This window comes from Arachis stenosperma, chromosome 6 (assembly GCF_014773155.1).
Source record: "Arachis stenosperma cultivar V10309 chromosome 6, arast.V10309.gnm1.PFL2, whole genome shotgun sequence".
In the NCBI taxonomy this organism is placed as follows: Eukaryota; Viridiplantae; Streptophyta; class Magnoliopsida; order Fabales; family Fabaceae; genus Arachis; species Arachis stenosperma.
Genome location: NC_080382.1, coordinates 45,763,246 through 45,789,771, shown reverse-complemented (window position 1 = coordinate 45,789,771; position 26,526 = coordinate 45,763,246). Strand labels below are relative to the sequence as shown.

The window sequence follows — 26,526 nt, the reverse complement described above, 5'->3', positions numbered from 1 at the left end:
GAAAAACCACCCAAACTTTGGGTGGGAAAACCAGCAAACCCAACCACAAAACCACAAACCTTACAACCCCAACCAACATAACAATTCCACATACCAAAACTCCAACCAAAGATCATACCAAGCCACACAAAACACTTACTCCCAACCACCATATCATGGCCAAAATAATCAACCTGCCCAACCTAATCCGAATCAACAATTTCAAGATCAATTAAACAGGATAGAAAGAATGCTTGCAACCATGGGTCAGGACATAAGTGAGTTGAAAGGCTTTAGGGATGATGTGAGATCTACCTTAAGGAACCATGGTGAAAAACTCAAGAGGATGGAGTCTCGAGTAGGAGAGCTATCTCAACAGGCCCCCAAGTCAACTGCAGTGTTCCCTAGTGACACAGAAAAGAATCCTAAAGGGGAACAAAAGGGAGTGAGATGGGAAGAATGCAAGGCCATCACCATATTGAAGGAAGTCTCAGAAGAAGAAGGAATCAGACCCTCAGAACAGGAGCCAGAAATCTTGAAGGAAGGTGTGCAAGAAGCTAAGCAGGAAAGTGAAACTGAGCAAGCCAAGGAACTGCAAAATAAAGGCATGCTGGAAACATACCAACCAAAAGCACCATTTCCTTAGAGGTTAGGAGGAGGTGAAAAAGGGAAAACATATTCAAGGTTTTTAGAGACATTTAAGTCTCTCCATATCAATATTCCCTTTCTTGAGATTCTCCAGCAGATGCCTACACATATCAAGTATTTGAAGGAATTGCTGAGCAAGAAAAGAGTTTTGAAGGGAGGACAAACTGTAATAATGAACAAAGAATGCAGTGCCCTCATCAAGAAGGACATAGTCTCTAAGAAAACAGACCCAGGAAGTTTTCATATTCCCTGTATCATAGGGGAAACAAAAATTGACAGAGGATTCTGTGATCTAGGAGCTAGCATAAATGTGATGCCTCTGACTCTTATGAAGAGGCTACAACTGAATGAGGTGAGATCCACTGATGTAATCATACAACTGGCTGACAAAACTCAGAAGCAAGCTGAAGGGGTAGTTGAGAATGTGCTGGTGAAAGTGGGAAATTATTTCTTCCCCACAGACTTTGTCATTTTGGACATAGAGGAAAGCTACCTACACCCTATCATTCTGGGAAGGCCATTTCTAGCCACTGCTAGAGCTCTCATAGATGTAGAACAAGGAGAGCTAATTTTGAGAATACATGATGAACAGCTCATTTTCCATGTGTTCAAACCTGCATCGGAGCCTGAACCAGAACCTGAAAGGCCTAAGGATGATAGTAGCCATCTGTGTTTGGAGGAAAGCAACCCAGCAGCTGAAACTCTGAAACAGTCCTCGGAAGGCAAACAAGAATTGCAAGAGTTAAAGCCACAAGAATCAATAGAAACAGCTCAGAAGAATCCTCCTGGCATAAGGGTCAATGAAGAAATCCTCAAGAGAGAGGGAAGAATTGTAAAGAAATTGCCAAGAAGATGGAGGAACAAGAAAATTCCCACTGAAGGTTTCTCTCCGGGAGATAAAGTGATATCAAGTCATTATCTGCCAATCCCACCTGGCCTCAAAACCATTCCTTCCCAGCTCCCTCAAGTGTTCACAATCAGGAAAGTTCTTTCTATGGAACATTTGGAAATCATGAAGGAATCAAATGGGGACGTTTTCATAGTGAGAGGAGAGGACATCAAGCACTACAATCCACCCTAACAAGGGACAACCGTCAAGCTAGTGACGTTAAAGAAGCGCTTCATGGGAGGCAACCCATGTTTTAGTATCCTTACTCTTTATTGTTTTGCTTTGCATTTAATAAAGCATGGTTTCTTATGCATGAACTTGAATCCTCAGGACAACTGTTGATAAGGTGCACTAAACATTGCATGTAAAATACAATTGATCTCTAAGTTTGGTGTGCCTGAAGGCACCCCAAATCTTATTCAAATTGTATTCAATCTTTCATTCAAGGTGCACAACCAAACATTAAGTTTGGTGTTCCTCTTTGAACACAGTTAATGAAAAGCAAGAAGTTCCTCTGGATTTAGAAATTCATGACAAGTATACCATTTGCATGTTTTAATACTTTGATTTCAATTACTTTAGGTAGTAAAATTGTTTAGGATCAAAGAGCCAAAGTGACTATGATTTATTAGAATTATGCACATTCATTAAGGACAACCAACATGATTTCATGTCATCAGGAGACATTACCAAACACTAAGTTTGGTGTCCAGTAATAAGTGTGCATACATACAAGAGTCACGGCTATAAGCTCGTAAAGTCAATCATTGATTTACAATTCAAAAAGAATGAAAGACATGTGCAAGTACTATTCATTATTCACATGGACCGAAAAAAAATGATAGCAAAGTTGTTTGTTTGTGCAGGTACAAAAGGAAGGATAAGAATGGATGAAAAAGACAAAGGGGGAGGTACGGGTTTGGTCAAAAAGGGAGTTCACAAGTCTTGAAACTAACACATGGGAAAAGGAAATTCTGCATGAAAAGATAGCTACATGTACAACTTAATACACCCAGAATACTTCCAAGAAAGTGAAAAGCAATTCGTCTTTCTCCCTAATTCATATATTTACCATCAAGCCATCCTTCACAACTCACCCTAGCCGTCCATTTTTCACTTGCATGCACTATAAAGAACCACTTGGGGAACGAGTTCCACACCACCAAATCTCCTTCTTGCACATATTCTTTCATCATAGCATAACTACCTCTTGCCGAAAACAACCTCACCACACTTCTAACAACAATTTCTTACTTCACCTTGTCAACCTTAGCTTGTCACTTGCCAAAACTAAAGAACCAATGGCAGCCTCATCTAGCCACAAAAGAAGAAAAGACAAGCAGCCAATGGAGGAGGAAAGGGAATTTGATGCATGGAAATACAAATCAGTTTTCCATGAGATTCAGGCCGAATGGATGAGACCTAAAAAGATACTAGCTGAGATTCCCTTTGACCTTGGAAAGGAGGAGTTCCCAAGTATTTGGGAGAAGATCAAAAAGAGGAAGTGGGAGCTTCTGACTAAGCCAATCACTAAAATCAACATCAACCTGGTGAAGGAGTTTTATGCAAATGCAGTGAGGGAGGATCCAACTGAGGAACCTACATACAAAAGCTATGTGAGAGGGGTGGAAGTTGACTTCAGCCCCAAAGCAATCATGAAAACTCTTGGCCTGAAAAATATACGTTTCAGCCAAGCAAGTTATGAGGATAGGATGATAGGAGAACCTGACTATCAGACTATTGCTGAAGACCTTTGTGCCATCAGAGCTGAATGGGTGAGAAAAACAAAAGGGGCTCCAAGAATCTTGAGAAGGGGAGACCTAACACCTAAAGCTAAAGGGTGGTATGCAATAGTTAGGAGATCCATCCTACCCACTGCAAACTCTTCAGAAATAACCCCTAAAAGAGCCGTCTTGCTACATTGCATTATGGTGGGAGGAGAGATCAAAGTTCATAAACTCATTGCTGAACAGATACAAGAGTTTAGTGAGAAAAGTGAAGCTGACTCCTGGCTCCACTTCCCTAGCACCATCATCAGACTATGCATCGAGGCCCAAGTACCACTTGAAGATGCAAGACCTAATTGGCTACATCCTGGAATGGCCATGACTGCTCACAGAATGACTCTTGGCCCAATTGCTCCAAGACATACAAAAAGAAGAAATGAAGAAGGGCAACAAGAAGAAGCAGAGCAAGAAGCAGAGCAAGAAGCAGAGCAAGAAGAGCAAGAAGAGCAAGGAAATCCAGAAAGAAGGCAACAAGTTCCCAGAGACCCCATGGATATGAGCAGAATGCAGGAAATCATAGAAGGAATGTCTCAACAATACATGAGGTCTCAAGAGAGGCAAGAGGACTTTCACCTAAAAATGATGGACATGCAAAGGAACTTTGAATCAAGATTCCTAGATCAGCAAAGGGAACAGAATTTACAATTACAGGAATCCCTCAGCCACATATGCCAACACCAAGATGACAATATCTTGGCAATCAAGGAAGCCACCACTTTGCAGAATGCAAGATATGCAGTTCAAGCTGATTACAACATCAGTTCTCAAATCAAGCTTAACTACATAGGGGAACATCTACACAAGATGGACCCAGCATTCCCAGCTTTTGATGAGTATTTCAAGGGGAGGAAAGAAGGAGAAATAAACAAGGCAGTGATCCTTGAAAAAGGAGTGGAAGAAACAATGAAAAAAGCTGGATTCTGGACAAAGCTCATAAGAAAAGACAAAGGAAGTACAAGTGGTCAAAGAGAGACAAAAAGCAAGAAGAAACAGGACCCCAAGAATCAAGAAGAACCAAGCAACAAATGAGAGGTGGTCTTGTTCCTTAATAATCAAATAATAGTTTGTGAATTGTCTTTATGAGCTTTCTTTCATTTTAAGTCATTTAAGTTTTATGTGAAATTTCTAGTATGTTTGTCTGTTTACTGCTTTGAATAAAGTGAATGCCTAGATGTTTGGATATAACTTCACCTTCTTAAACAAATGCTTGCCATGCTTGTTCTGTTTCCAAAAATAAAAGAAAAGTTTGAACAAAAGTAACTTGGCTCAATTAGTGACAAATCAAGTAGAATTAAGTGGTGGTATGCATGCTTGATTGTTTAGTCAGATCACTGGAAATTGAGTGTAGAATTATCATTTTTGTGTAGAAGTTTGAATACTGTCTATGGATCTTGATGAATAAATGTCTTTGGCCATGAAAAAGAAAGAAGAAGAAGAAGAAAAAGCCACTAAAAAAGGGCAACCAAAAAGCAAAAAAAAAAAATTGAGAAAATAAGCTAGGCACCAATGGTTTGAACTTCTGAGACAAATGCCTGTGGTGTTTATGTATTAAGGATATGCTTGGATGAATAGGTTCTGAGGAGTGTTTCAACACTTGGTAACTTGGGTTAACTAACCCGGGATTATCAACCAAAAGTCCATTATCAAGAGCAACCTAAATACAAAACATTTAGACACACAAAGAGGTGCTGGGCACCAATGTCTCAAGAAGAAATGTGAACTAAAATGCCTGTAGTGGATATGTGTAGTGCACTGATAAGAAAAAGAAAATGGCAAAGGCTTGTGCAACACATGACACTGAGCAAACAAGGAGCAAAGGAGCTCTAAGAAAAAGAAAAACAAAGAAGAGAAAAGTGCCAAGGACATAAGAATAACAAGAGGCCATAGCAGTGTTTGATGGATGCAATGAAAAAGTGATAATCTTACCTGATCAGAATGAAAAAGTGATGCTGCAACTTTCTGCATAAAACCCTTCTGATGAACTTCAAATGCTTGCTAATATAGCCAATGTAATTGCTTTCTGTTTCATACTTTCTTCTCAAATAACTCAGGACTTGCTTAGGGACAAGCAAGTATTAAGTTTGGTGTTGTGATGCCAAGGCATCTTAGGCTAGTTTCACTAGCATTTTTCTGTTAAGTTTTAGTTGTTTTATGCATTTTCTTGAGCTTAAAGTAACCAAGAATGGTTAAATGAATAACAAAGCAATAAACCATCCAAACAGTATGATTTTGATGCAAATTTCATGAGTTTTTAGTTATATTACTTGAATGCTATGAATGAAAGATTTCTCATAAAATTTTGCAAGACTTTGATGCAGTTGTTTGGATGATTTCAGGGAAGAAGAGGCTAGGCAAGGAAGCAACAAAATCAATAAAGGAAGCTTGAATATCACATGTGGAGTTTAAGCTCCAGTTTAAGCTTAAATTGGAGCTTAAACGCAAAAAATCATGAAAGCTGAGGAAAGGCTGAAAGTGGCGTTTAACCTCCAGTTTAACCTTAAACTGGAAGTTAAACGCCAGAATTGAAAGCACCAGGGAGCCATTTCCACGTTTAAGCTCCAGTTTAACCTTAAACTGGAGCTTAAACGTGTTCGACCATTCTCCTCCAGGGTTGCGTTTTGCATTTCCACGTTTAAGCTCCAGTTTAAGCTTAAACTGGAGCTTAAACGTGTTCGACCTTTACCCTCCAGGATGGCTTTCATCCATTTCCATGTTTAAGCTTCAGTTTAACCTTAAACTAAAGCTTAAACGTGTTCGACAATTCCACACTCCAGGGTTGCCTTCTTCCATTTCCACGTTTAAGCTTCAGTTTAACCTTAAACTGAAGCTTAAACGTGTTCGACTTATATCACCTCCAGGAGTGTCCAACGTTTAAGTTGCAGTTTAAGCTTAAACTACAACTTAAACGCCACTAATTGAAAAGGTTTCTGGACCAAAGATATTGCAGTTTAAGTTAGTATTTGAGCACAAACATTAACTTAAACGTACTCTGGTATGAAATCCAATTGAATATCATGGTTTATGGGATTGGGCCTGAAGAATTGATGAGTCTGGAATTTCAATTTGTTGAGTCATGTGTCATTACTTGATTATCACTAAGTTGGCTCAATGAATGTTACAGAATTGGATCAGCAGCCTCATCAGGATTATGGATCATAAACCCAAGGCAAAAGGAAATCAGGAAAAGGCCTCAAAGCCCAAGAAACACAACAGAAGCTCAATTTAGAAAGTGTATAAATAGGATAGAATTTAAGTTTGAGAATCTTTTATCGGAGAACTTTTGATCATTTTGCTAGTTTTCATCTTTTTGTAATTGAATTCAGAGCTATGACTCACTAAACCCCTTTCATTGGGTTAGGGAGCTCTATTGTAATTCAATGAATCAATAATAGTTTTTATCTTCTTCTTCAATCTTTTCTCTTGAATTTTTGTTAGAAAGCTTCTCGATCTAATTCCATTGGTTAGTTGTCTTGGGAAAGAAACTATCCATAATTGGAATCCTTCGGAACCTTGGGAAAGGAATGGAGGATTCATGCTAGAGAAGCTTTCTCACAGTGAATTGGACTGGGGTTTGGATGGATATTGTGACATGTAATCCTACCAAATTGTGGTTCATGAAACTGTGTGGTATAATCAGTGATCGAGCATCATCTCTTCTTATGAACATTTAAACCAAGGGATTGGGAATTTGTTTGTTTTTAGAGAGAATTGGTGAACCAAGGGATTGGGATCCAATCATATAAGATTGCCAAGCAAAATTCAATGAACGCATTGGTTGAGGAAGGGATAAAAATGTTTTGATTCGGAGATCTCAATATCTTCTGAAACCCAATGAATTCCCCATTTCTGATCTACCACTTTCTCTTTACATTCTGCAATTAAATTCATGCAATCACCCCGATCCCCTTTTAATTTCAGCAATTTAGCTTCTCGCTCTTTAATTCATGCAATTTAAGATTCCGCACTTTCAATTTCTTGCCATTTACGTTTCCCGCCAATTTTACATTCCGCAATTCTCATCTAAATCTTGATTCCGCTCAACTAGAACACACTTCTAATCTGAATTGCTCACTCAACCAATCCTTGTGGGATTCGACCTCACTCTATTGTGAGTTTTTACTTGGCGATAACCGGTGCACTTGCCGGAAGGAATTTTTGCCGATCATGCAATTTCCTAAAATCGTAGCTATCAAGTTTATAGCACATCAGTGACCAACTTGACCAAGGTAGTGTCCACCTTAGCCTACCAATGTTTGAATGCTCAAGGTACTTCTGTGACCCCATGTGGAACGTCAAGAGAAGAACAAAGCATGAAGGAGAAATTGGAAAGTTCGGTGGAAAAGGAGGAGTCGAACTTTATGTTGGAACAATTGGAGAAGCCTATGATCATTGAAGAAAAGGAAGAAGCGGTTGAAGATTTAGGAGATGTTGAAAGTCCATGGGAATGTAGCATCATGGAGCACTCTTCCAAGAAGCTTGATATTGATGTTGAGGAGGGTGCGCAACCTCCAAGGCATACCATCATTGAAGACTTAGAAGAGGCTTATCAAGAGATGGACTCAATCATGGATGAATTTCTCTCTACAATGGAATCCTCACCCGTTGAACGTGGAGCTCAAATTGTAGAAGAGTGTGCACAACCTCCCAAGGAAGACGAAAATGGCATGGTGTATATTGAAATTGAAGAATATGAAGAGGTTGATCAAGAGATGAACTCATTCATCAATGAATTTCTATCCAAAATTGAATCGCCTCTCATTAGACAAGATGAAGTTCTTGAAGATAACACCAAGCCACGTAACAAAGACGATGAGGTTGAAATTGAAGAAAATTATGAAGAGGTGGAAACAATTAAAGAAGAGCACAAGGAAGTGGACCTTGCGTTGTCTAAGTGTGGGGACGCCTCCCTTCCCAAATTGCCATCCAATACAACATTTAAGTGGGTAAAATCTCTATCCCTAAGCTTTAATTTCTCACTTGAATAAGGTTTGATTGAAAATGATGGTCAACTTAGAACTCTTTGTGGAATTAAAAGTAAGAATGAGTTGTGTAGTGGTTGGAAAGTAGGTGTTAAGCTCATCAAGGTCAAGGCCTCAAAGTATAGGGATGATGTTGGGACAAGGATCACTTTGTATGGATCTAGAAGGAAGCATTGGTGGAATAAAGAGAATTCTATGTGTCGACCACATTTATGCCATCCAACCATCCGTCAAAATCATGAAACTCAACTAACGGATGGATGCGAAAATAAGATATGGGATCCCGGTTCGCTATGTGAAGACCAAATAGAGGAACTCGTATTTTGGGTAGAACTCTGCCCAAACTTAATAAAAATGGTTGGAAATTCTGTCAACCAATTGAGAAGCAAAGATCCTTGGAAATTCAAGGATGAGTACAAGCATAAGCCACCATGACAAGGAGCTTCTCAAAATGTCCAACTTAAGGACTTAAACTAAAAGTGCTAGGTGGGAGACACCCCACCATGGTAAACTCTTTCCAATCTTTTAAATTTACTTAATAAGTGATTTGAGTTACCATTGTAGGTAGATATTTCATACAAATTTGTTTGTACAACTTAATTGTTAGCTTAGTCACATGCATGATGTGTTTAGTAGTAGATGAATAATATCAAAAATTGTATTTTTGTGAATTGTATGATGGTTGAGTGAATAAGAGTTGTGAACACTAAAGGGGAGCACAAAAAAAAAAGAAGGGGGTGGACGCGAGCGCACCATGTACGCGCACGCGTCCCTGTGTGGACGCACCATGAGCCACACACCCGAGAGTTGGGCTTACCTTGGGCAAACATTATGCCTTGAGCCCAACACGATCCACGCGGACGCGCACAACGTGCGTGCGCGCCGTTTTTAAGCACATGGACATTCGCGCGGACGCGCACTTGCCGCGCCCGCGCCGATTTGCTGCTGCAACAATTGAGCCAATCCACAGAGAGTTGAGCCAGTTCTGGGCCAACCTTCAGCCCCTGGCCCAACTTGCTTCGCGCGGACGCGCACAGGCCGCGTGCACGCCATCTTGTCATCAATCATCAACTTACGCGGACGCGCACCTGCCGCGCGCGCGTCCCTTGCGTGCTGCCACCAATCTTGGCCACGGACCCGAGAGTTGGGCGTGCCTCAAGCCCATCCTAAGCCTCAGGCCCAATCTATTGTACGCGTGCGCGCGCTGTACGCGCACGCGCCCGTACCTATTTTGCCACCCACGCTAGAGCGCACTGCACGCTCACGCGTGGACCTCCAATTTTCTCACGGCGTGCAGACACGTACATGCCGCGTGCGCGCCGATCTGATTGCGCGACTTCCAGGCCATTCTCCAGAGAGTTAGGCCTGCGTTGGGCCAACTCTAAGCCCCTAGCCCAACCCCATGCACGCGTGCGTGCACTGTACGCGCACGCGTCCCTTCCTATTTTGCTCATCCACGCTCAGGCGCGTTGTACGCGCACGCGTAGGCACCCGGTTTCATCAATGGACGCGGACGCGCAGGGTGCGCGCGCGCGTCGATTCTAAATAAGGATAACCCTAGCACGCGTAGCACACTGCGCAGTCGCGCGACCCTTCCCCCCTCCCAACCTCCATCTTCTTCTTCCTCCTCTCAACCTCCATACCGCCGCGGCAGCAGCGACAGCCACCACCATCTCCACCGCCTCCTTTCTTTTTCTCTCTCTCTTTCATCACCACTCACCACATTCTCTCTCTCGTCCATCCGCCTCCGCCCGAACACCAACCACCACCGCACCACCATCTCCGCCGCCACACTGTCACCACTGCCGGCGGCTCGCTCCATCTCTACCCCTCCTTCACATTCTTCTATCACTACCCTCTTTCACCGTCACCGACCCCCCTCGGTTCCTCATTCTTCCAATCACCCCCGCCGCCGCTCATCTTTCCGGCCACCGTTCACGGCGGTGCCAGTTCCTGTTCCTGGCACTATTACCCCCCAAGCTTCCTTTCCATTCTTACTTCTTCTCTGCTCCCAGGTTCCTGCTCCATTTCTGTATTTTTTTCCGTTTTTCCTCTTTTTTTTGTTCATGTATGCTAGTACTGTATTGCTTGTTAGTTAGTTTACATTCAACCTTTGCATGTTAGGTTAGATAGAAATAATTGCGGTTAGGTAGCTAGGGCTGGATAGAGGATTCTAGGCCTGATAAGTGCTCCGTATGTGCTTACTTGCTGTCTGTCTATTTGGAAATTGTATGCTGCTTTTGGACTGTTCTTATGCAATTCTTATTGCCTGAATACTATACCACTGCTGCTGTACCTAATTGATGTTGTTTCTGTGCTAATTGTGCCAATTTGCTATCCGGGAACGTCCAATTTTAAGCCGGAATGCTGCCCGATTTTCAAGGAAATCAGTTCATTTTGGTCTTTAATTCAATTTTGGGCAAAATTCCGCTTCTTTTTGACTTCCCAGATTTGCATTATTCACTGTGAACATGAACCACAACTTTCCTTTTCATTGCGCATAAATATCATCATATCACTAATCTACTTTTCTAACTTACTAATTTCTTTAACCATCTAACTTCCACTCACCTTTACCCATCTTTAACAATTCTTTCAATTATATGATGATATTATTGCCCTTTGAATATGAGTTGTTGATTTTAATGAAGTTTGCAATTTCTTTTGGTTTACTTGTTCACTTTTGCATATTCATTGCAACATCATGATTATTCTTTGATAATTGTATCCTGAACATGCCTTCTTTGCTACATGCTAAATGTTTTATATATTCTATCATATTTTTTTCAGGATGTCGGATAAAGGCAAAGCCATAGCCACTGCCTCCAAGAAGAGAAAACACTCTACCCCCTCCATTCCGTCCATCTACAAGCATTATGCTAAGAACCCATTGAATGATGAGGAAAAAGAAAACCAGTTATTGCCTTCCACCAACCCGGACAAATTCCCCAACCTATACTGTGAGCTCCGGTTTTCTAGATATCGAACCACAAAGCTAAACATTGAGAAGAAGTTACTTCTACTTAATGATGTGAGACGGTCCATTACCGGTCGGATCCTTGATTTGGGCATTGACTTTGTTGACCGGGAATTGGGTGATATCAATATATCTTGGGTGAAGGAATTCTACTGCAACTTCTTCCGCCCAACTTTAGATTCGGTTCAGGTGAGGGGTAGGGAGGTTATGATTACTGAGACTGCGATTGAGGAGGCGCTACAGTGCCGCCATGTCCCCGATGAGCTGTGTGCCCATCAGCAGGCTGAGTTAGCCATACACAGCATGACTTTTGATTATGAGGCACTCAGGACTGTTATTGGGATACCAGATGCCACATGGGTTATGGATGCCAACAACACCAAGCCGAAAGGATTGCTATTTACTCATCTGACTCGTGAGGCCAAGACTTGGCAGATGATATTCGCTTGCTATGTCCTACCCACCACCCACTTTTCTGAGATCCCTATGGAGATGCTCCTGCTGATTGGGTGTGTTATGGAGGGGAAGGAGGTCTCTTTCCCTAGGCTTATCCGATAGTGTATGTGGCGGGCGCATATTCGTGGCCTACTCCCATTTCCTACATTGGTCACGAGTATGGCGGCCCTGGCAGAGGTCCCATGGCTGGACGATGATGTGCGACCACCACCCCCTGATGCTGATGACAGGGAGGTTACTATCCCCTGGGGTGGTTGGGTGCACGAGAGACCACCTGCGAGACGCCGCTCTCGGGCTAGAGCTGTCACTGGGACACCTTCACCATCAGCCCCTACAGCTGCCCCATCATCCTCCACAGCAGCTCCTTCATCATCTACAGATCCTCCAGCAGCACCTGAGCCTACCTATCTCCTGGTTCAGCGTCTATTCCGATTCCTAGAGCGCGAGCGACGCCATGTTAGACGCCGATTAGATCGGATGGACCAGGCTCTTATTTCTTTGGGTGCTGAGCTACCTCCGCTTCCCGATTCTCCAGCCTCCGATGAGCAGGATCATCAGGAGGAGGATGCGGAGGCACCGGTTCAGCAGGATATCCCTGACACTACAGAGCAGCCACAGACTCAGGAGGAGCCAGTCCCACAGCCACAGTCAGAGCTGGTACCTATCGTTGTACCTCCCACTGATCCTCCGGTTTAGCATCGAGGACGATGCTTGATTTTAAGTGTGGGGAGGGCACCGGTAGCATTATTTGGGAACCGGTGAACTTTTCAGCCTAGTATCTTATTTTCCACATTTTGTATATATTTTGAAGCATTTCTAGTTATTTTGGATACTTCTATTGCTTATTTTGGATTTTAGACATTTTGATGTTTGGATATTTTTTTTAGATGTTTTTTATGATAGATTTCGTACTTTTAGTTGAATTTTTCTTTATACATTTTGTTTATCTTTATTTTTAGTTGTGGTTGTGATTAGAAATCATACTTTGAATTGCAATTACTTAGTCACCCTTTTGCATAAGAAATTGGTTTTAAGTGAAAAAGGAAAGGGTGAACTAAGAAAATTTTTGAACTTTTCAATCACAACAATGCTTAGTCAAACATTGGGATTTTTCAAGAAGCTTAAATAGAGGGCATTAACCCAATTGATTGAAAGAAAATTTTTGGTGAAACTTGCTTGAATTCATACCTTGTGAAGCATGTATTGAATCGAGAACACAAGCTTGTGAGACTTGAGCCTATTGATGTGGTTACATTTTATAACCACTTATTTTCCATTCTTGTGTGAAATTGTTCTCTTTCTATGATTGTGATCCTTGATTTGCTTGATTCTATATATCCATTTACTTCTTGTATTCATGCATTTATATAATTGAGGCCATCACTTCATTAGCCACTTATCCAAATAGCCAACCCTTTTATACTCCTTTGATTAGCCAATTTTGAGCCTATACTTAACCAACTTATTCTCAATTTAGCTCATTACAAGCCCAAGGCGGAAAACCAATGAAAAGTCCTTGTTTGGATCTTTGATTAGCCTAGGCTAGTGAGAGTGTTTATTATTCAAGTCTGGTGAGGTCTGGGAACATTGGATGGGATAAAAGGGATAGTACACTTTTATGTTTAGGAATTGGGCACATATTCATGTATAAATTGAATGTAGAAACCTTATGCATTGATGTTCTTGTATTTAGTTTGAAAGGAAAAAAAAAGAGGAAAATATATAAAGAAAAAAAAATGATGAAAAGAAAAGAAAAAAAATGAAAAAAATGATGATGGAAAAGAAAAAAAATAATAACACAATAAAGAAGGGACAAAATGCCCCAAAGTGAAGTCAATGAAAAGGAATCAATGCATAGGTGTTGTGAAATTAAAAAAAAAAAGGAATACATGAGTATGTGAAAAAGTGAAGAATGGGTAGTTAGAGTAGTTTGAACTTGTATAGGTCATTATATAGTTAGGTGAGAAAGTCTATGTTAATCAAAGATTCAATCCTAGTCCACTTAACCATAAATGACCCTACCTTGACCCTAACCCCATTACAACCTAAATGAAAGACCTCATGATGAATGTATGCATGCATTGAATAAGTGTTGATTGTTAGAAGAAAATCAATTTTTGGAAAACATGATTAGAAGAGAATTGAGTGAATTAACCCTTAAACACTTGAGTGAATAGAGCGGATACATATCCGGTGAGGGTTCAAAAGTTCAATCACATGTATTCACCCATATTATCTATATTCTTGCAAGTTTGAACTCTTTTTGATAATTCAATACAATTGTGGTTTGGACTTAATTCCTATTGCCTAGCTCTTGTGCTTAAACGTGCTCTCTTGGGAATTGATTTGTTTGACTTAAGCACTTCCAATTGCTTTAGATAGTTGCATTTAGATAGGATTCATGTAGTTTAGTTGCATTCAAATGTCATGACCCTTAGTTCCTTCTTATTTTAGCATGAGGACATGCTAAGGCTTAAGTGTGGGGAGGTTGACAAACCCCAATTTGACGGTTTGTCTTGTATTGAATTTAGAGCATCTTGATAGCCTTTTGTCACATTTAACCTAGGAATTAGTATGATTTTGTTATCTCTCCCGTATTTGTGCTTAAGTGTAAAAACATGCTTTTTAACCCTTATTTTGATGAATTCTATTTCCTCTTTGATTCCATAAGATGCCTTGATATGTTTGTTAGTAATCTCAGGATGAAATAGGCTAGGCATGGATCAAAGGAAGCAAGGAAGGAAGCATACAAATGGAGAGAAGCATAAAAAGTCAAAGAAGCAAAGTCAGCCATGCACGCGCACGCGCACAAGGCGCTCGCGCGCACATTGCGAAACAGGCCAAGGACGCGCACGCGTACCATGCGCGCACGCGCCGATGATAGCACATGACCTCACTAATGCAACACGTGCCTGGCGATTTTGGGAAGGTTTCAGCAACCAACTTTGGCGCCAAAATGCATATAAGGGCCAAGGATTGAAGGGGATTGACAACACATTAACACATTAACACATTAACACATTAACACATTCACATCCATAGACTAATTGGAGATAATTAGTTAGATAGTTTTAGTTTCTAGAGTTTAGAGAGAGAAGCTCTCACTTCTCTCTAGAATTAGGATTAGGATTAGGGTTAGTTCTTAGATTTAGATTTAGATTCATCTTCTCCTACTTCTATCTTCTCAATTCCTTGTTGTTACATTCATTCTTCTTCCATTCTTTTATTGCAATTTCCTTTATGTTGTTCTTATATTTTGTTGTAGATCTAGTATTGTTCCTTCTACTTTATTCCAATTCAATAAAAGGTAATTCATAATAAATGTGTTTCTTTTGATTGTTGTTGTTAATTCCTTTCAATAAATGTTGTTAGATTCTATTCTTGTTGTCAATTTGCTTTGCTTTTCTTTTGTGCCTTCCAAGTGTTTGATGAAAGGCTTGGTTGGATTTTAGTGTAGGTTTTGTTTCTCTTGGCCTAGGTAGAGTAATTAGTGACTCTTGAGTTATCTAATTCCTTTGTTGATTGATAATTAGAGATTGCTAATTGATTTGAATGCCTCTAAAGCTAGTCATTCCTTTAGGAGTTGATTAGGACTTGAGGAATCAAATTGATTCATCCACTTGACTTTCCTCCATAGTTAGAGGTTAACTAAGTGGGAGCAATGGACAATTTGTTATCACAATTGAAGAGGATAACTAGGATAGGACTTCTAGTTCTCATACCTTGCCAAGAGCTTTGTTAGTTGTTAGTTTATTTCCTTTGCCATTTTATAATTCTTGGCTATAATCTCAAAATCCCCAAAATAACTCACAACCAATAACAAGACACTTTATTGTAAATCCTAGGGAGAACGACCCGAGGTTTAAATACTTCGGTTTATAGATTTTAGGGGTTTGTACTTGTGACAAACAAATTTTTGTATGAGAGGATTATTGTTGGTTTAGAGACTATACTTCGACGAGATTTCATTTGTAAAATTCTAAACCGTCAAAAATCCAATCGTCACTCACCCCGGAAGCAAAAGGATGGTATGAGTTGATGAAAAGATCAATTCTGAGCACAGTGAACACCTCAGAAGTTAACAGGGAAAGAGCTGTGATGCTGCATTGCATCATTGTGGGAGGAGAGATAAGAGTTCATGAAATCCTTGCAAAAGATATTCAAAGGCTTGCTGAGAAGAATTCGGCCGGGTCTTGGCTATACTACCCAAGTACCATTTGGAGGTTGTGTGCAAAGGCTAAAGTGCCAATGGAAGATGAGAATCCAATGTGGTTAAGCCAAGGCATGCCCATAACCATTGAAAGAATGACAATGGCTCCCGAAGCACATCAAGGCCGAAGGCCACATGGAAGAAGGCAAAGAGAAGAACCAATGGAAGAAGATGAGCTACACATAGAAGAAAAGCCACAAGAGAAGGAGGAACAGCCGCATTTTTTCCCACATGGCAATATGGATATGACTCAAATGCAAGAAGCAATTGGAAGATTATCACAACAGTACATGAGAATTCAAGAAAGGCAAGAGGAGTACCATTCACAATACATGAAACATCAACAAGAGCAAGAAGAATGGCAGCGGAAAATGATGAACCAACAAAGTGAGTTTGAGTCAAAATTCCTTGTGATGCAAGAAGAGCATGCCTTTCAATCTCACGAAGCATTTGGGAAGTTGGCACAAATGCAAGCCGAAACTATGAGGGCTCTCAATGAGTTTACAACCCTCCAAGATGCAAGATATGAAGTCCAAGCCGATTACAACATTAATAGTCAAATCAAACTGAACTATATTGGAGAACATCTGCACAACATGGATCCGGCATTCCCAATTTTTGATGAGTTCTTCAAAAAGAAAAGTGAGGTAGAAGTAAACAAAGCTATGAGCCTTGAAGATAGAGTAGAGGAGGCGATGAATAAAGCTGGGTTCTGGCGGGGTCAACAGACAACAAACATGGACACAGGGAACACCAGCAACCAAGTATATGAAAGAAGAAAGAAAAAGCATGACAAATGAAAGGTGGAATTGCTCTTTATTCATCACTACAAAGAAAAAGCATGCATTCTATCTGTTTGAAGTGTCTTTGCATCTTTAAGTAGTTATTTTAATTAATAGTCTTTGCATTATGTTTGTTTATCTTAAAATAAGTAAGCTAGTTTAAGTATGTGCTTGTGTGTTTACTTCCACTTGACTAAAAGCATGTTTTGCCCCCTGCATCTTTAATTCAATAAAAGAAATGTTTGAATGTGAAGTAAGATAGTCTCTGTCAGATAGAAGTATAATAAAAGTAAGTGGTGGTATGTGTGTGATTGTATAATAGCTCACTTTTAGTGAATAAAGAGCTAGGATATCTCCTTCTAAGAATAGAGTGGCCTACTGTCTATGAATCTCAATTAAATAAAAAAAAATTCCTTGGTTAGAAAGAAAAAAAAAACAAAAAGAAAGAAAGAAAAGAGATAGCCAAAAAGTGGCAGAAAAAAAAAAAGGAAACAAAAAGAAACAAAGTTGGACACCAATAGCTTGAACCTTAAAATATATGCCTGTGGTGTCTTTGTACTAGGATCTGCTTGGATTAGTAAGCTCTTTGGAGTGCATCAACACTTGGTGACTTGGATTAACTAATCCGGAATCATCAGCTGAAAGTCCACTATCAAGAGCAACCTAACTACAAGGCATTTAGTAACCCAAAGAGGTGCTGGGCATCAATGTTTTAAGAAGGAATGTAAGCCAAGTGTCCATGGTGAATAATGTGTCAAGTATACAGAAAAGAAAATGAACTTGCTACACATGACACTCAAATAAAGCTTTTGAACAAAGTAATAGCCAAGGATAAAGGAATAATGAGAGGTCATAGCAGTATGGTACTTGAAGCTTGAAGGAGACTTTCTAGGCCTAAGAGTCAATAAGAAGTGAGTGTTTGCATATCCACACAAAACCCCATGAATTACCAATAATACTCTGCTAGCATGAACATCCTCTTCCATTTCATTCTTTCTTCTTAATAATTCATTTCTTGCTTGGGGACAAGCAAGCTTTAAGTTTGGTGTTGTGATGACAAGTCATCTTAGCCTAGTTTCACTAGTCTTTTTCTTTTGTTTTCACTTGAATTATGCACTTTCTTGAGGTCTAAGCAAGCCAATTTGGGCAGATTTTCATGCTTCCTTTGATTGAATCAACCATAGATGAATTAATGCAATTTCATGAGGTTTTATGCTATATTTGTTACATATTGTGAAAGAATGAATATCTCATGATTTTGAGCATAGCTTTGATGTGTTTGGTTGATTAATGATAGGTGAAGAAGGCTTGGAGAAAGGTTGAAGCAAGAAGGAATGGCTAGGAGGAAGAGAGGACAAAAAGTTTGAGCAAAAGTTTGCCTCAAACTTTAGCTCAAACTTTTGGAATAAGTGAAAATGAACCAGGAAGAAAAAAGCTGGACCAAAAGTTAGCCTCAAACTTTTGCACAAACTTTTGGGTGAAAAGTTTGCCCCAACGTTAGCCCCTAACTTTTGGGCTAACGTTGGCGCATGAAAATCACTCCCTGGCCACCAAAAGTTTGCGCCAACGTTAGCCTCTAACTTTTGGGCTAACGTTGGCGCCATAAGTGCACTAAGGAAGGCCAACGTTGGAGCAAAAGTTAGACCCCTAACTTTTGCACCAACGTTGGTATCAGCAAAAACATGGAGGCTGATATGAAAAGTTGGAGTAAAAGTTTGCCTCAAACTTTTACTCAAACTTTTGCAACATTCAAACCCGGTTCACTTGGTTCACTTTGGTTCCTCTCCAAACTCCAAGAGCAATCAACCAAGGCCTCTCTCAACCCAATTCCACCAAGAGCAAAGGCCCAACTCAAGGCTTGAAGATCATTTGAAGAAAGTGTATAAATAGGATAGAATTCAAGTTATTCGGGAGCTTTTCTTTTTAGTTCTCATAGGGAGCTTTCCCTTTTAGTTTTTAGAATAGTTTTCGGAGAGCCTTTGGTATTGAGTGATCTTTAATTTCTTAGTCTCGGGGAAGGAGAATCCATTTCTCTTCCTCTTAGTTTTATTGCTTTCAATTTCAATTACAATTGTCTTGGATCTTGGGTTGGAGAATTGAAGAAATTCTGTTTCAATCTCATCCTTGGATCTCTCTGTTTATTTACTGCTTAATTGAATTTCAGTTACGGTTAATTGCTCTTCATCTACTTTCTTTGCAATTTACATTTCCCTTGCAATTGTTCTTGTTAGATCTAGGAAGGCATTGAGATCTAGACTTGGTTTTCTAGTCTCTGGGTCCGGAGATCTAATTCCAAAGTTTACATTCTGTTTTTGCTTTTCATGTTCATTTACTTGTTTTGCTTCAGATCCGATTCAACCCAAACCCTCTTTTACTCTTCTGTTTGATGCAATTTAATTTTCCTTGTTTAAATTCAGCAAATCCAATCCCCAATCCCCTTTACAATTCCAGCCGTTTACATTCCTTGCACTTTAAGATTCCGCAATCTACATTTCTTGCATTCTAAGTTTTAGCCATTTAATTTCTTGTTCTTTAAGATTCAGCACTTTAATTTCTTGCCCTCTTTAATTTCATGCAATTTACACATTCCCTTTACTTTTAATGCAATTTAATTTCTGCAAATCACAAATCACACAACCAAATCTTTATTCGCTTGACTAAATCAACCACTAAACCGAAATTGCTCAATCCTTCAATCCCTGTGGGATCGACCTCACTCCCGTGAGTTTTTATTACTTGATGCGACCCGGTGCACTTGCCGGTGAGTTTTGTGTCGGATCGTTTTCTGCACATCATACCCGCAAGGCTTCGTGGATAGTGTTATGCTCTCTCGCGCCGCATGGTTAAGAAAATTGTGTGTGCGAACTATACTAGGTGCGATCATACCAGCACTAATCCACCGGATCCCATCAGAAGTCCACAGTTAAGCGTGCTTGGGCTAGAGTAGTACTAAGATGGGTGACCTCCTGGGAAGTTCTCGTGTTGCACCTCTTTATTTTTTTTTACGTCGTGCCGACCCTCATTCTCTAAATGACGCTATCCCGAGTAGGACACCTAAGGGCGAGCCGCAATGGCCTCATTCTCGGCATGCACCTACAGTACCCGCAAGGCTTCGCGGATAGTGTTATGCTCTCTCGCGCCGCATGGTTAAGAAAATTGTGTTGCGAACTATAATAGGTGCGATCATACCAGCACTAATGCACCGGATCCCATCAGAACTCCGTAGTTAAGCGTGCTCGGGCGAGAGTAGTGCTAGGATGGGTGACATCTTGGGTAGTCCTCGTGTTGCACCTTTTTTCTTTTTTTTTTTTTTTACGTCGTGCCGACCCTCATTCTCTAAATGACGCTATCCCGAGTAGGACACCTAAGGGCGAGCCGCAATGGCCTCATCCTCGGCATGCACCTACAGTACCCGCAAGGCTTCGCGGATAGTGTTATGCTCTCTCGAGGCGCATGGTTAAGAAAATTGTGTGTGCGAACTATAATAGGTGCGATCATACCAGCACTAATGCACCGGATCCCATCAGAACTCCGTAGTTAAGCGTGCTTGGGCGAGAGTAGTTCTAGGATGGGTGACCTCATGGGAAGTCCTCGTGTTGCACCTTTTTTTTTACGTCGTGCCGACCCTCATTCTCTAAATGACGCTATCCCGAGTAGGACACCTAAGGGCGAGCCGCAATGGCCTCATCCTCGGCAGGCACCTACAGTACCTGCAAGGCTTCGCCGATAGTGTTATGCTCTCTCGCACCACATGGTTAAGAAAATTGTGTGTGCGAACTATAATAGGTGCGATCATACCAGCACTAATGCACCGGATCCCATCAGAACTCCGCAGTTAAGCGTGCTTGGGTGAGAGTAGTTCTAGGATGGGTGACCTCCTTGAAAGTCCTCGTGTTGCACCTCTCTTTTTTTTTTTTTTTTTTTTTACGTCGTGCCGTCCCTCATTCTCTAAATGACACTATCCCGAGTAGGACACCTAAGGGCGAGCCGCAATGGCCTCATCCTCGGCATGCACCTACAGTACCCGCAAGGCTTCGCGGATAGTGTTATGCCCCTCGCGCCGCATGGTTAAGAAAATTGTGTGTGCAAACTTTAATAGGTGCGATCATACCAGCACTAATCCACCGGATACCATCAAAACTCCGCAGTTAAGCGTGCTTGGACGAGAGTAGTACTAGGATAGGTGACCTCCTGGAAAGTCTTCGTGTTGCACCTCTTTTTTTTTACGTCGTGCTGACCCTCATTCTCTAAATGACGCTATCCCGAGTAAGACACCTAAGGGCGAGCCGCAATGGCCTCATCTTCGGCAGGCACCTATAGTACCCGCAAGGTTTCGCGGATAGTGTTATGCTCTCTCGTGCCCTAAGGTTAAGAAAATTGTGTGTGCGAACTATAATAGGTGCGATCATACCAGCACTAATGCACCGAATCCCATCAGAACTCCGCAGTTAAGCGTGCTTGGGCGAGAGTAGTACTAGGATGGGTGACCTCCTGGGAAGTCCTCGTGTTGCACCTCTTTTTTTTTTTTTACGTCGTGCCGACTCTCATTCTCTAAATGACGTTATCCCGAGTAGGATACCTAAGGGCGAGCAGCAATGGCCTCATCCTCGGCAGGCACCTACAGTACCTGCAAGTCTTCGCGGATAGTGTTATGCTCTCTCGCGCCGCATGGTTAAGAAAATTGTGTTTGCGAACTATAATAGGTGCGATCATACCAGCACTAATGCACCGGATCCCATCAGAACTCCGCAGTTAAGCGTGCTTGGGCGTTAGTAGTACTAGGATGGGTGACCTCCAGGGAAGTCCTTGTGTTGCCCCTCTTTTTTTTTACGTCGTGCCGACCCTCATTCTCTAAATGACGCTATCCCGAGTAGGACACCTAAGGGCGAGCCGCAATGGCCTATCCGCGGCATTCACCTACAGTACCCGCAAGGCTTCGCGGATAGTATTTTTCTCTATTGCGTCGCATGGTTAAGAAAATTGTGTGTGCGAACTATAATAGGTGCGATCATACCAGCACTAATGCACCGGATCCCATCAGAACTCCGTAGTTAAGCGTGCTTGGGCGAGAGTAGTACTAGGATGGGTGACCTCCTGGAAAGTCCTCGTGTTGCACCTCTTTTTTTTTTTTTTTTTTTACGTCGTGCTGACCCTCATTCTCTAAATGACGCTATCCCGAGTAAGACACCTAAGGGCAAGCCGCAATGGCCTCATCCTCGGCATACACCTACAGTACCCGCAAGGCTTCGCGGATAGTGTTATGCTCTCTCGCGCCGCATGGTTAAGAAAATTGTGTGTGCAAACTATAATAGGTGCGATCATACCAGCATTAATGCACCGGATTCCATCAGAACTCCGCAGTTAAGCGTGCTTGGGCGTGAGTAGTACTAGGATGGGTGACCTCCTGGGAAGTCCTTGTGTTGCACCTCTTTTTTTTTTTTTTTTTACGTCGTGCCGACCCTCATTCTCTAAATGACGCTATCCCGAGTAGCACACCTAAGGGCGAGCCGCAATGGCCTCATCCTCGGCATGCACCTACAGTACCCGCAAGGTTTCGCAGATAGTGTTATGCTCTCTCGAGCCGCATGGTTAAGAAAATTGTGTGTGCGAACTATAATAGGTGCAATCATACCAATACTAATGCACCGGATCCCATCAGAACTCCGTAGTTAAGCGTGCTTGGGCGAGAGTACTACTAGGATGGGTGACCTCATGGGAAGTCCTCGTGTTGCACCTTTTTTTTTTTTTACGTCGTGCCGACCCTCATTCTCTAAATGACGCTATCCCGAATAGGACACCTAAGGGCGAGCCGCAATGGCCTCATCCTCGGCAGGCACCTACAGTACCTGCAAGGCTTCGCCGATAGTGTTATGCTCTCTCGCGCCACATGGTTAAGAAATTTGTGTGTGCGAACTATAATAGGTGCGATCATACCAGCACTAATGCACCGGATCCCATCAGAACTCCGCAGTTAAGCGTGCTTGGGTGAGAGTAGTTCTAGGATGGTTGACCTCCTTAAAAGTCCTCGTGTTGCACCTCTTTTTTTTTTTTTTTTACGTCGTGCCGACCCTCATTCTCTAAATGACACTATCCCGAGTAGGACACCTAAGGGCGAGCCGCAATGGCCTCATCCTCGGCATGCCCCTACAGTACCCGCAAGGCTTCGCGGATAGTGTTATGCTCTCTCGCGCCGCATGGTTAAGAAAATTGTGTGTGCAAACTATAATAGGTGCGATCATACCAGCACTAATCCACCGGATCCCGTCAGAACTCCGTAGTTAAGCGTGCTTGGGCGAGAGTAGTACTAGGATGGCTGACCTCCTGGGAAGTCCTCGTGTTGTACCTTTTTTTTTTTACGTCGTGCCGACCCTCATTCTCTAAATGACGCTATCCCGAGTAGGCCACCTAAGGGCGAGTGGCAATGGCCTCATCCTCGGCTGGCACCTACAGTACCCGCAAGGTTTCGCGGATAGTGTTATGCTCTCTCGCGCAGCATACTTAAGAAAATTGTGTGTGCGAACTATAATAGGTGCGATCATACCAGCACTAATGCACTGGATCCCATCAGAACTCCACAGTTAAGCGTGCTTGGGCGAGAGTAGTACTAGGATGGGTGACCTCTTGGGAAGTCCTCGTGTTGCACCTCTTTTTTTTTTTTTACGCCGTGCCGACCCTCATTCTCTAAATGACGCAATCCCGAGTAGGCCAACTAAGGGCGAGCAGCAATGGCCTCATCCTCGGCTGGCACCTACGGTACCCGCAAGGCTTCGCGGATAGTGTTATGCTCTCTTACGCCGCATGGTTAAGAAAATTATGTGTGCAAACTATACTAGGTGCGATCATACTAGCACTAATCCACCGGATCCCATCAGAACTTCACAGTTAAGCGTGCATGGGCGAGAGTAGTACTAGGATGGGTGACCTCCTGGGATGTCCTCGTGTTGCACCTCTTTTTTTTTTTTACGTCGTGCCGACCCTCATTCTCTAAATGACGCTATCCCGAGTAGGCCACGTAAGGGCGAGCCGCAATGGCCTCATCCTCGGCTGGCACCTACAGTACCCGCAAGGCTTCGCGGATAGTGTTATGCTCTCTCGCACCGCATGGTTAAGAAAATTGTGTTTGCAAACTATAATAGGTGCGATCATACCAGCACTAATGCACCGGATCCCATCAGAACTCCGCACTTAAGCGTGCTTGGGCGAGAGTAGTACTAGGATGGCTGACCTCCTGGGAAGTCCTCGTGTTGCACCTTTTTTTTTTACATCATGCCGACCCTCATTCTCTAAATGACGCTATCCCGAGTAGGCCACCTAAGGGCGAGTCACAATGGCCTCATCCTCGGCTGGCACCTACAGTACCCGCAAGGCTTCGCGGATAGTGTTATGCTCTCTCGCACAGCATGGTTAAGAAAATTGTGTGTGCGAACTATAATAGGTGCGATCATACCAGCACTAATGCACTGGATCCCATCAGAACTCCACAGTTAAGCGTGCTTGGGCGAGAGTAGTACTAGGATGGGTGACCTCTTGGGAAGTCCTCGTGTTGCATCTCTTTTTTTTTTTTACGTCGTGCCGACCCTCATTCTCTAAATGACGCAATCCCGAGTAGGCCACCTAAGGGCGAGCAGCAATGGCCTAATCCTCGGCTAGCACCTACGGTACCTGCAAGGCTTCGCGGATAGTGTTATGCTCTCTCACGCCGCATGGTTAAGAAAATTGTGTGTGCAATCTATACTAGGTACGATCATACCAGCACTAATCCACCGGATCCCATCAGAACTTCACAGTTAAGCGTGCTTGGGCGAGAGTAGTACTAGGATGGGTGACCTCCTGGGATGTCCTCGTGTTGCACCTCTTTTTTTTTTTTTTACGTCGTGCCGACCCTCATTCTCTAAATGACGCTATCCCGAGTAGGCCACCTAAGGGCGAGCCGCAATGGCCTCATCCTCGGCTGGCACCTACAGTACCCGCAAGGCTTCGCGGATAGTGTTATGCTCTCTCGCGCCGCATGGTTAAGAAAATTGTGTTTGCGAACTATAATAGGTGCGATCACACCAGCACTAATGCACCGGATCCCATCAGAACTCCGCAGTTAAGCGTGCTTGGGCGTGAGTAGTACTAGGATGGGTGACCTCCTGGGAAGTCCTTGTGTTGCACCTCTTTTTTTTTTTTTACGTCGTGCCGACCGTCATTCTCTAAATGACGCTATCCCGAGTAGGACACCTAAGGGCGAGCCGCAATGGCCTCATCCTCGGCATGCACCTACAGTACCCGCAAGACTTCGCGGATAGTGTTATGCTCTCTCGCGCCGCATGGTTAAGAAAATTGTGTGTGCGAACTATAATAGGTGCGATCATACCAGCACTAATGCACCGGATCCCATCAGAACTCCGTAGTTAAGCGTGCTTGGGCGAGAGTAGTACTAGGATGGGTGACCTCCTCGAAAGTCCTCGTGTTGCACCTCTTTTTTTTTTACGTCGTGCCGACCCTCATTCTCTAAATGACGCTATCCCGAGTAAGACACCTAAGGGCGAGCCGCAATGGCCTCATCCTCGGCTGGCACCTACAGTACCCGCAAGGCTTCGCGGATAGTGCTATGCTCTCTCGCGCCGAATGGTTAAGAAAATTGTGTGTGCGAACTATAATATGTGCGATCATACCAGCACTAATGCACCGGATCCCATCAGAACTCCGTAGTTAAGCGTGCTTGGGCGAGAGTAGTACTAGGATGGGTGACCTCCTGGAAAGTCCTCGTGTTGCACCTCTTTTTTTATTTTTTATGTCGTGCCGACCCTCATTCTCTAAATGACGCTATCCCGAATAGGACACCTAAGGGCGAGCCGCAATGGCCTCATCCTCGGCAGGCACCTACAGTACCTGCAAGGCTTCGCCGATAGTGTTATGCTCTCTCGCGCCGCATGGTTAAGAAAATTGTGTGTGCGAACTATAATAGGTGCGATCATACCAGCACTAATGCACCGGATCCCATCAGAACTCCGTAGTTAAGCGTGCTTGGGCGAGAGTAGTACTAGGATGGGTGACCTCCTGGAAAGTCCTCGTGTTGCACCTCTTTTTTTATTTTTTACGTCGTGCCGACCCTCATTCTCTAAATGACGCTATCCCGAGTAAGACACCTAAGGGCGAGCCGCAATGGCCTCATCCTCGGCTGGCACCTACAGTACCCGCAAGGCTTCGCGGATAGTGCTATGCTCTCTCGCGCCGCATGGTTAAGAAAATTGTGTGTGCGAACTATAATAGGTGCGATCATACCAGCACTAATGCACCGGATCCCATCAGAACTCCATAGTTAAGCGTGCTTGGGCGAGAGTAGTACTAGGATGGGTGACCTCATGGGAAGTCCTCGTGTTGCACCTTTTTTTTTACGTCGTGCCGACCCTCATTCTTTAAATGACGCTATCCCGAGTAGGACACCTAAGGGCGAGCCGCAATGGCCTCATCCTCGGCAGGCACCTACAGTACCTGCAAGGCTTCACCGATAGTGTTATGCTCTCTCGCGCCACATGGTTAAGAAAATTGTGTGTGCGAACTATAATAGGTGCGATCATACCAGCACTAATGCACCGGATCCCATCAGAACTCCGCAGTTAAGCGTGCTTGGGTGAGAGTAGTTCTAGGATGGGTGACCTCCTTGAAAGTCCTCGTGTTGCACCTTTTTTTTTTTTACGTCGTGCCGACTCTCATTCTCTAAATGACGCTATCCCGAGTAGGACACCTAAGGGCGAGCCGCAATGGCCTCATCCTCGGCATGCACCTACAGTACCCGCAAGGCTTCGCGGATAATGTTATGCTCTCTCGCGC

At 42.9% G+C, this 26,526-nt stretch overlaps 1 protein-coding gene and 23 non-coding genes across 24 annotated transcripts; all 24 read left to right on the top strand.

Moving 5' to 3' along the window:
* Window positions 1-15,753: 15,753 nt before the first annotated feature.
* On the top strand, window positions 15,754-16,725 carry LOC130934006 (uncharacterized). Its single transcript, XM_057863595.1, has one exon. The coding sequence runs from the start codon at window positions 15,754-15,756 to the stop codon at window positions 16,723-16,725; it is 972 nt and encodes a 323-aa protein (XP_057719578.1).
* A 2,854-nt stretch (window positions 16,726-19,579) lies between these two features.
* LOC130938875 (5S ribosomal RNA) lies at window positions 19,580-19,698 on the top strand. Its single transcript, XR_009070017.1, has one exon. It is a non-coding gene; the product is annotated as a 5S ribosomal RNA (ribosomal RNA).
* Window positions 19,699-19,882: 184 nt separating this feature from the next.
* Window positions 19,883-20,001, top strand: LOC130938946 (5S ribosomal RNA). The gene has a single exon (XR_009070083.1). It is a non-coding gene; the product is annotated as a 5S ribosomal RNA (ribosomal RNA).
* Window positions 20,002-20,193: 192 nt separating this feature from the next.
* LOC130937747 (5S ribosomal RNA) lies at window positions 20,194-20,312 on the top strand. Its single transcript, XR_009068949.1, has one exon. It is a non-coding gene; the product is annotated as a 5S ribosomal RNA (ribosomal RNA).
* A 179-nt stretch (window positions 20,313-20,491) lies between these two features.
* LOC130938846 (5S ribosomal RNA) lies at window positions 20,492-20,610 on the top strand. The gene has a single exon (XR_009069990.1). It is a non-coding gene; the product is annotated as a 5S ribosomal RNA (ribosomal RNA).
* Window positions 20,611-20,804: 194 nt separating this feature from the next.
* On the top strand, window positions 20,805-20,923 carry LOC130939047 (5S ribosomal RNA). The gene has a single exon (XR_009070179.1). It is a non-coding gene; the product is annotated as a 5S ribosomal RNA (ribosomal RNA).
* Window positions 20,924-21,104: 181 nt separating this feature from the next.
* LOC130937568 (5S ribosomal RNA) lies at window positions 21,105-21,223 on the top strand. The gene has a single exon (XR_009068782.1). It is a non-coding gene; the product is annotated as a 5S ribosomal RNA (ribosomal RNA).
* Window positions 21,224-21,408: 185 nt separating this feature from the next.
* Window positions 21,409-21,527, top strand: LOC130938818 (5S ribosomal RNA). Its single transcript, XR_009069963.1, has one exon. It is a non-coding gene; the product is annotated as a 5S ribosomal RNA (ribosomal RNA).
* A 180-nt stretch (window positions 21,528-21,707) lies between these two features.
* LOC130937191 (5S ribosomal RNA) lies at window positions 21,708-21,826 on the top strand. The gene has a single exon (XR_009068421.1). It is a non-coding gene; the product is annotated as a 5S ribosomal RNA (ribosomal RNA).
* A 191-nt stretch (window positions 21,827-22,017) lies between these two features.
* Window positions 22,018-22,136, top strand: LOC130937889 (5S ribosomal RNA). Its single transcript, XR_009069082.1, has one exon. It is a non-coding gene; the product is annotated as a 5S ribosomal RNA (ribosomal RNA).
* A 189-nt stretch (window positions 22,137-22,325) lies between these two features.
* LOC130938802 (5S ribosomal RNA) lies at window positions 22,326-22,444 on the top strand. The gene has a single exon (XR_009069948.1). It is a non-coding gene; the product is annotated as a 5S ribosomal RNA (ribosomal RNA).
* Window positions 22,445-22,627: 183 nt separating this feature from the next.
* On the top strand, window positions 22,628-22,746 carry LOC130938964 (5S ribosomal RNA). Its single transcript, XR_009070100.1, has one exon. It is a non-coding gene; the product is annotated as a 5S ribosomal RNA (ribosomal RNA).
* A 188-nt stretch (window positions 22,747-22,934) lies between these two features.
* Window positions 22,935-23,053, top strand: LOC130938751 (5S ribosomal RNA). The gene has a single exon (XR_009069901.1). It is a non-coding gene; the product is annotated as a 5S ribosomal RNA (ribosomal RNA).
* Window positions 23,054-23,234: 181 nt separating this feature from the next.
* Window positions 23,235-23,353, top strand: LOC130938783 (5S ribosomal RNA). Its single transcript, XR_009069931.1, has one exon. It is a non-coding gene; the product is annotated as a 5S ribosomal RNA (ribosomal RNA).
* Window positions 23,354-23,538: 185 nt separating this feature from the next.
* Window positions 23,539-23,657, top strand: LOC130938955 (5S ribosomal RNA). Its single transcript, XR_009070092.1, has one exon. It is a non-coding gene; the product is annotated as a 5S ribosomal RNA (ribosomal RNA).
* A 184-nt stretch (window positions 23,658-23,841) lies between these two features.
* Window positions 23,842-23,960, top strand: LOC130938711 (5S ribosomal RNA). The gene has a single exon (XR_009069863.1). It is a non-coding gene; the product is annotated as a 5S ribosomal RNA (ribosomal RNA).
* Window positions 23,961-24,140: 180 nt separating this feature from the next.
* LOC130937030 (5S ribosomal RNA) lies at window positions 24,141-24,259 on the top strand. Its single transcript, XR_009068268.1, has one exon. It is a non-coding gene; the product is annotated as a 5S ribosomal RNA (ribosomal RNA).
* A 184-nt stretch (window positions 24,260-24,443) lies between these two features.
* LOC130938980 (5S ribosomal RNA) lies at window positions 24,444-24,562 on the top strand. The gene has a single exon (XR_009070115.1). It is a non-coding gene; the product is annotated as a 5S ribosomal RNA (ribosomal RNA).
* A 186-nt stretch (window positions 24,563-24,748) lies between these two features.
* Window positions 24,749-24,867, top strand: LOC130937345 (5S ribosomal RNA). Its single transcript, XR_009068567.1, has one exon. It is a non-coding gene; the product is annotated as a 5S ribosomal RNA (ribosomal RNA).
* Window positions 24,868-25,052: 185 nt separating this feature from the next.
* Window positions 25,053-25,171, top strand: LOC130938055 (5S ribosomal RNA). Its single transcript, XR_009069237.1, has one exon. It is a non-coding gene; the product is annotated as a 5S ribosomal RNA (ribosomal RNA).
* Window positions 25,172-25,353: 182 nt separating this feature from the next.
* On the top strand, window positions 25,354-25,472 carry LOC130937842 (5S ribosomal RNA). The gene has a single exon (XR_009069037.1). It is a non-coding gene; the product is annotated as a 5S ribosomal RNA (ribosomal RNA).
* Window positions 25,473-25,658: 186 nt separating this feature from the next.
* LOC130937180 (5S ribosomal RNA) lies at window positions 25,659-25,777 on the top strand. Its single transcript, XR_009068409.1, has one exon. It is a non-coding gene; the product is annotated as a 5S ribosomal RNA (ribosomal RNA).
* Window positions 25,778-25,963: 186 nt separating this feature from the next.
* Window positions 25,964-26,082, top strand: LOC130937239 (5S ribosomal RNA). Its single transcript, XR_009068465.1, has one exon. It is a non-coding gene; the product is annotated as a 5S ribosomal RNA (ribosomal RNA).
* A 179-nt stretch (window positions 26,083-26,261) lies between these two features.
* LOC130938870 (5S ribosomal RNA) lies at window positions 26,262-26,380 on the top strand. Its single transcript, XR_009070012.1, has one exon. It is a non-coding gene; the product is annotated as a 5S ribosomal RNA (ribosomal RNA).
* The last annotated feature ends 146 nt before the right edge of the window (window positions 26,381-26,526 follow it).

Excerpts from the sequence above, each read along its gene's own strand:
- LOC130934006 (XM_057863595.1), top strand. The coding sequence starts at position 15,754 with ATGAAAAGATCAATTCTGAGCACAGTGAACACCTCAGAAGTTAACAGG.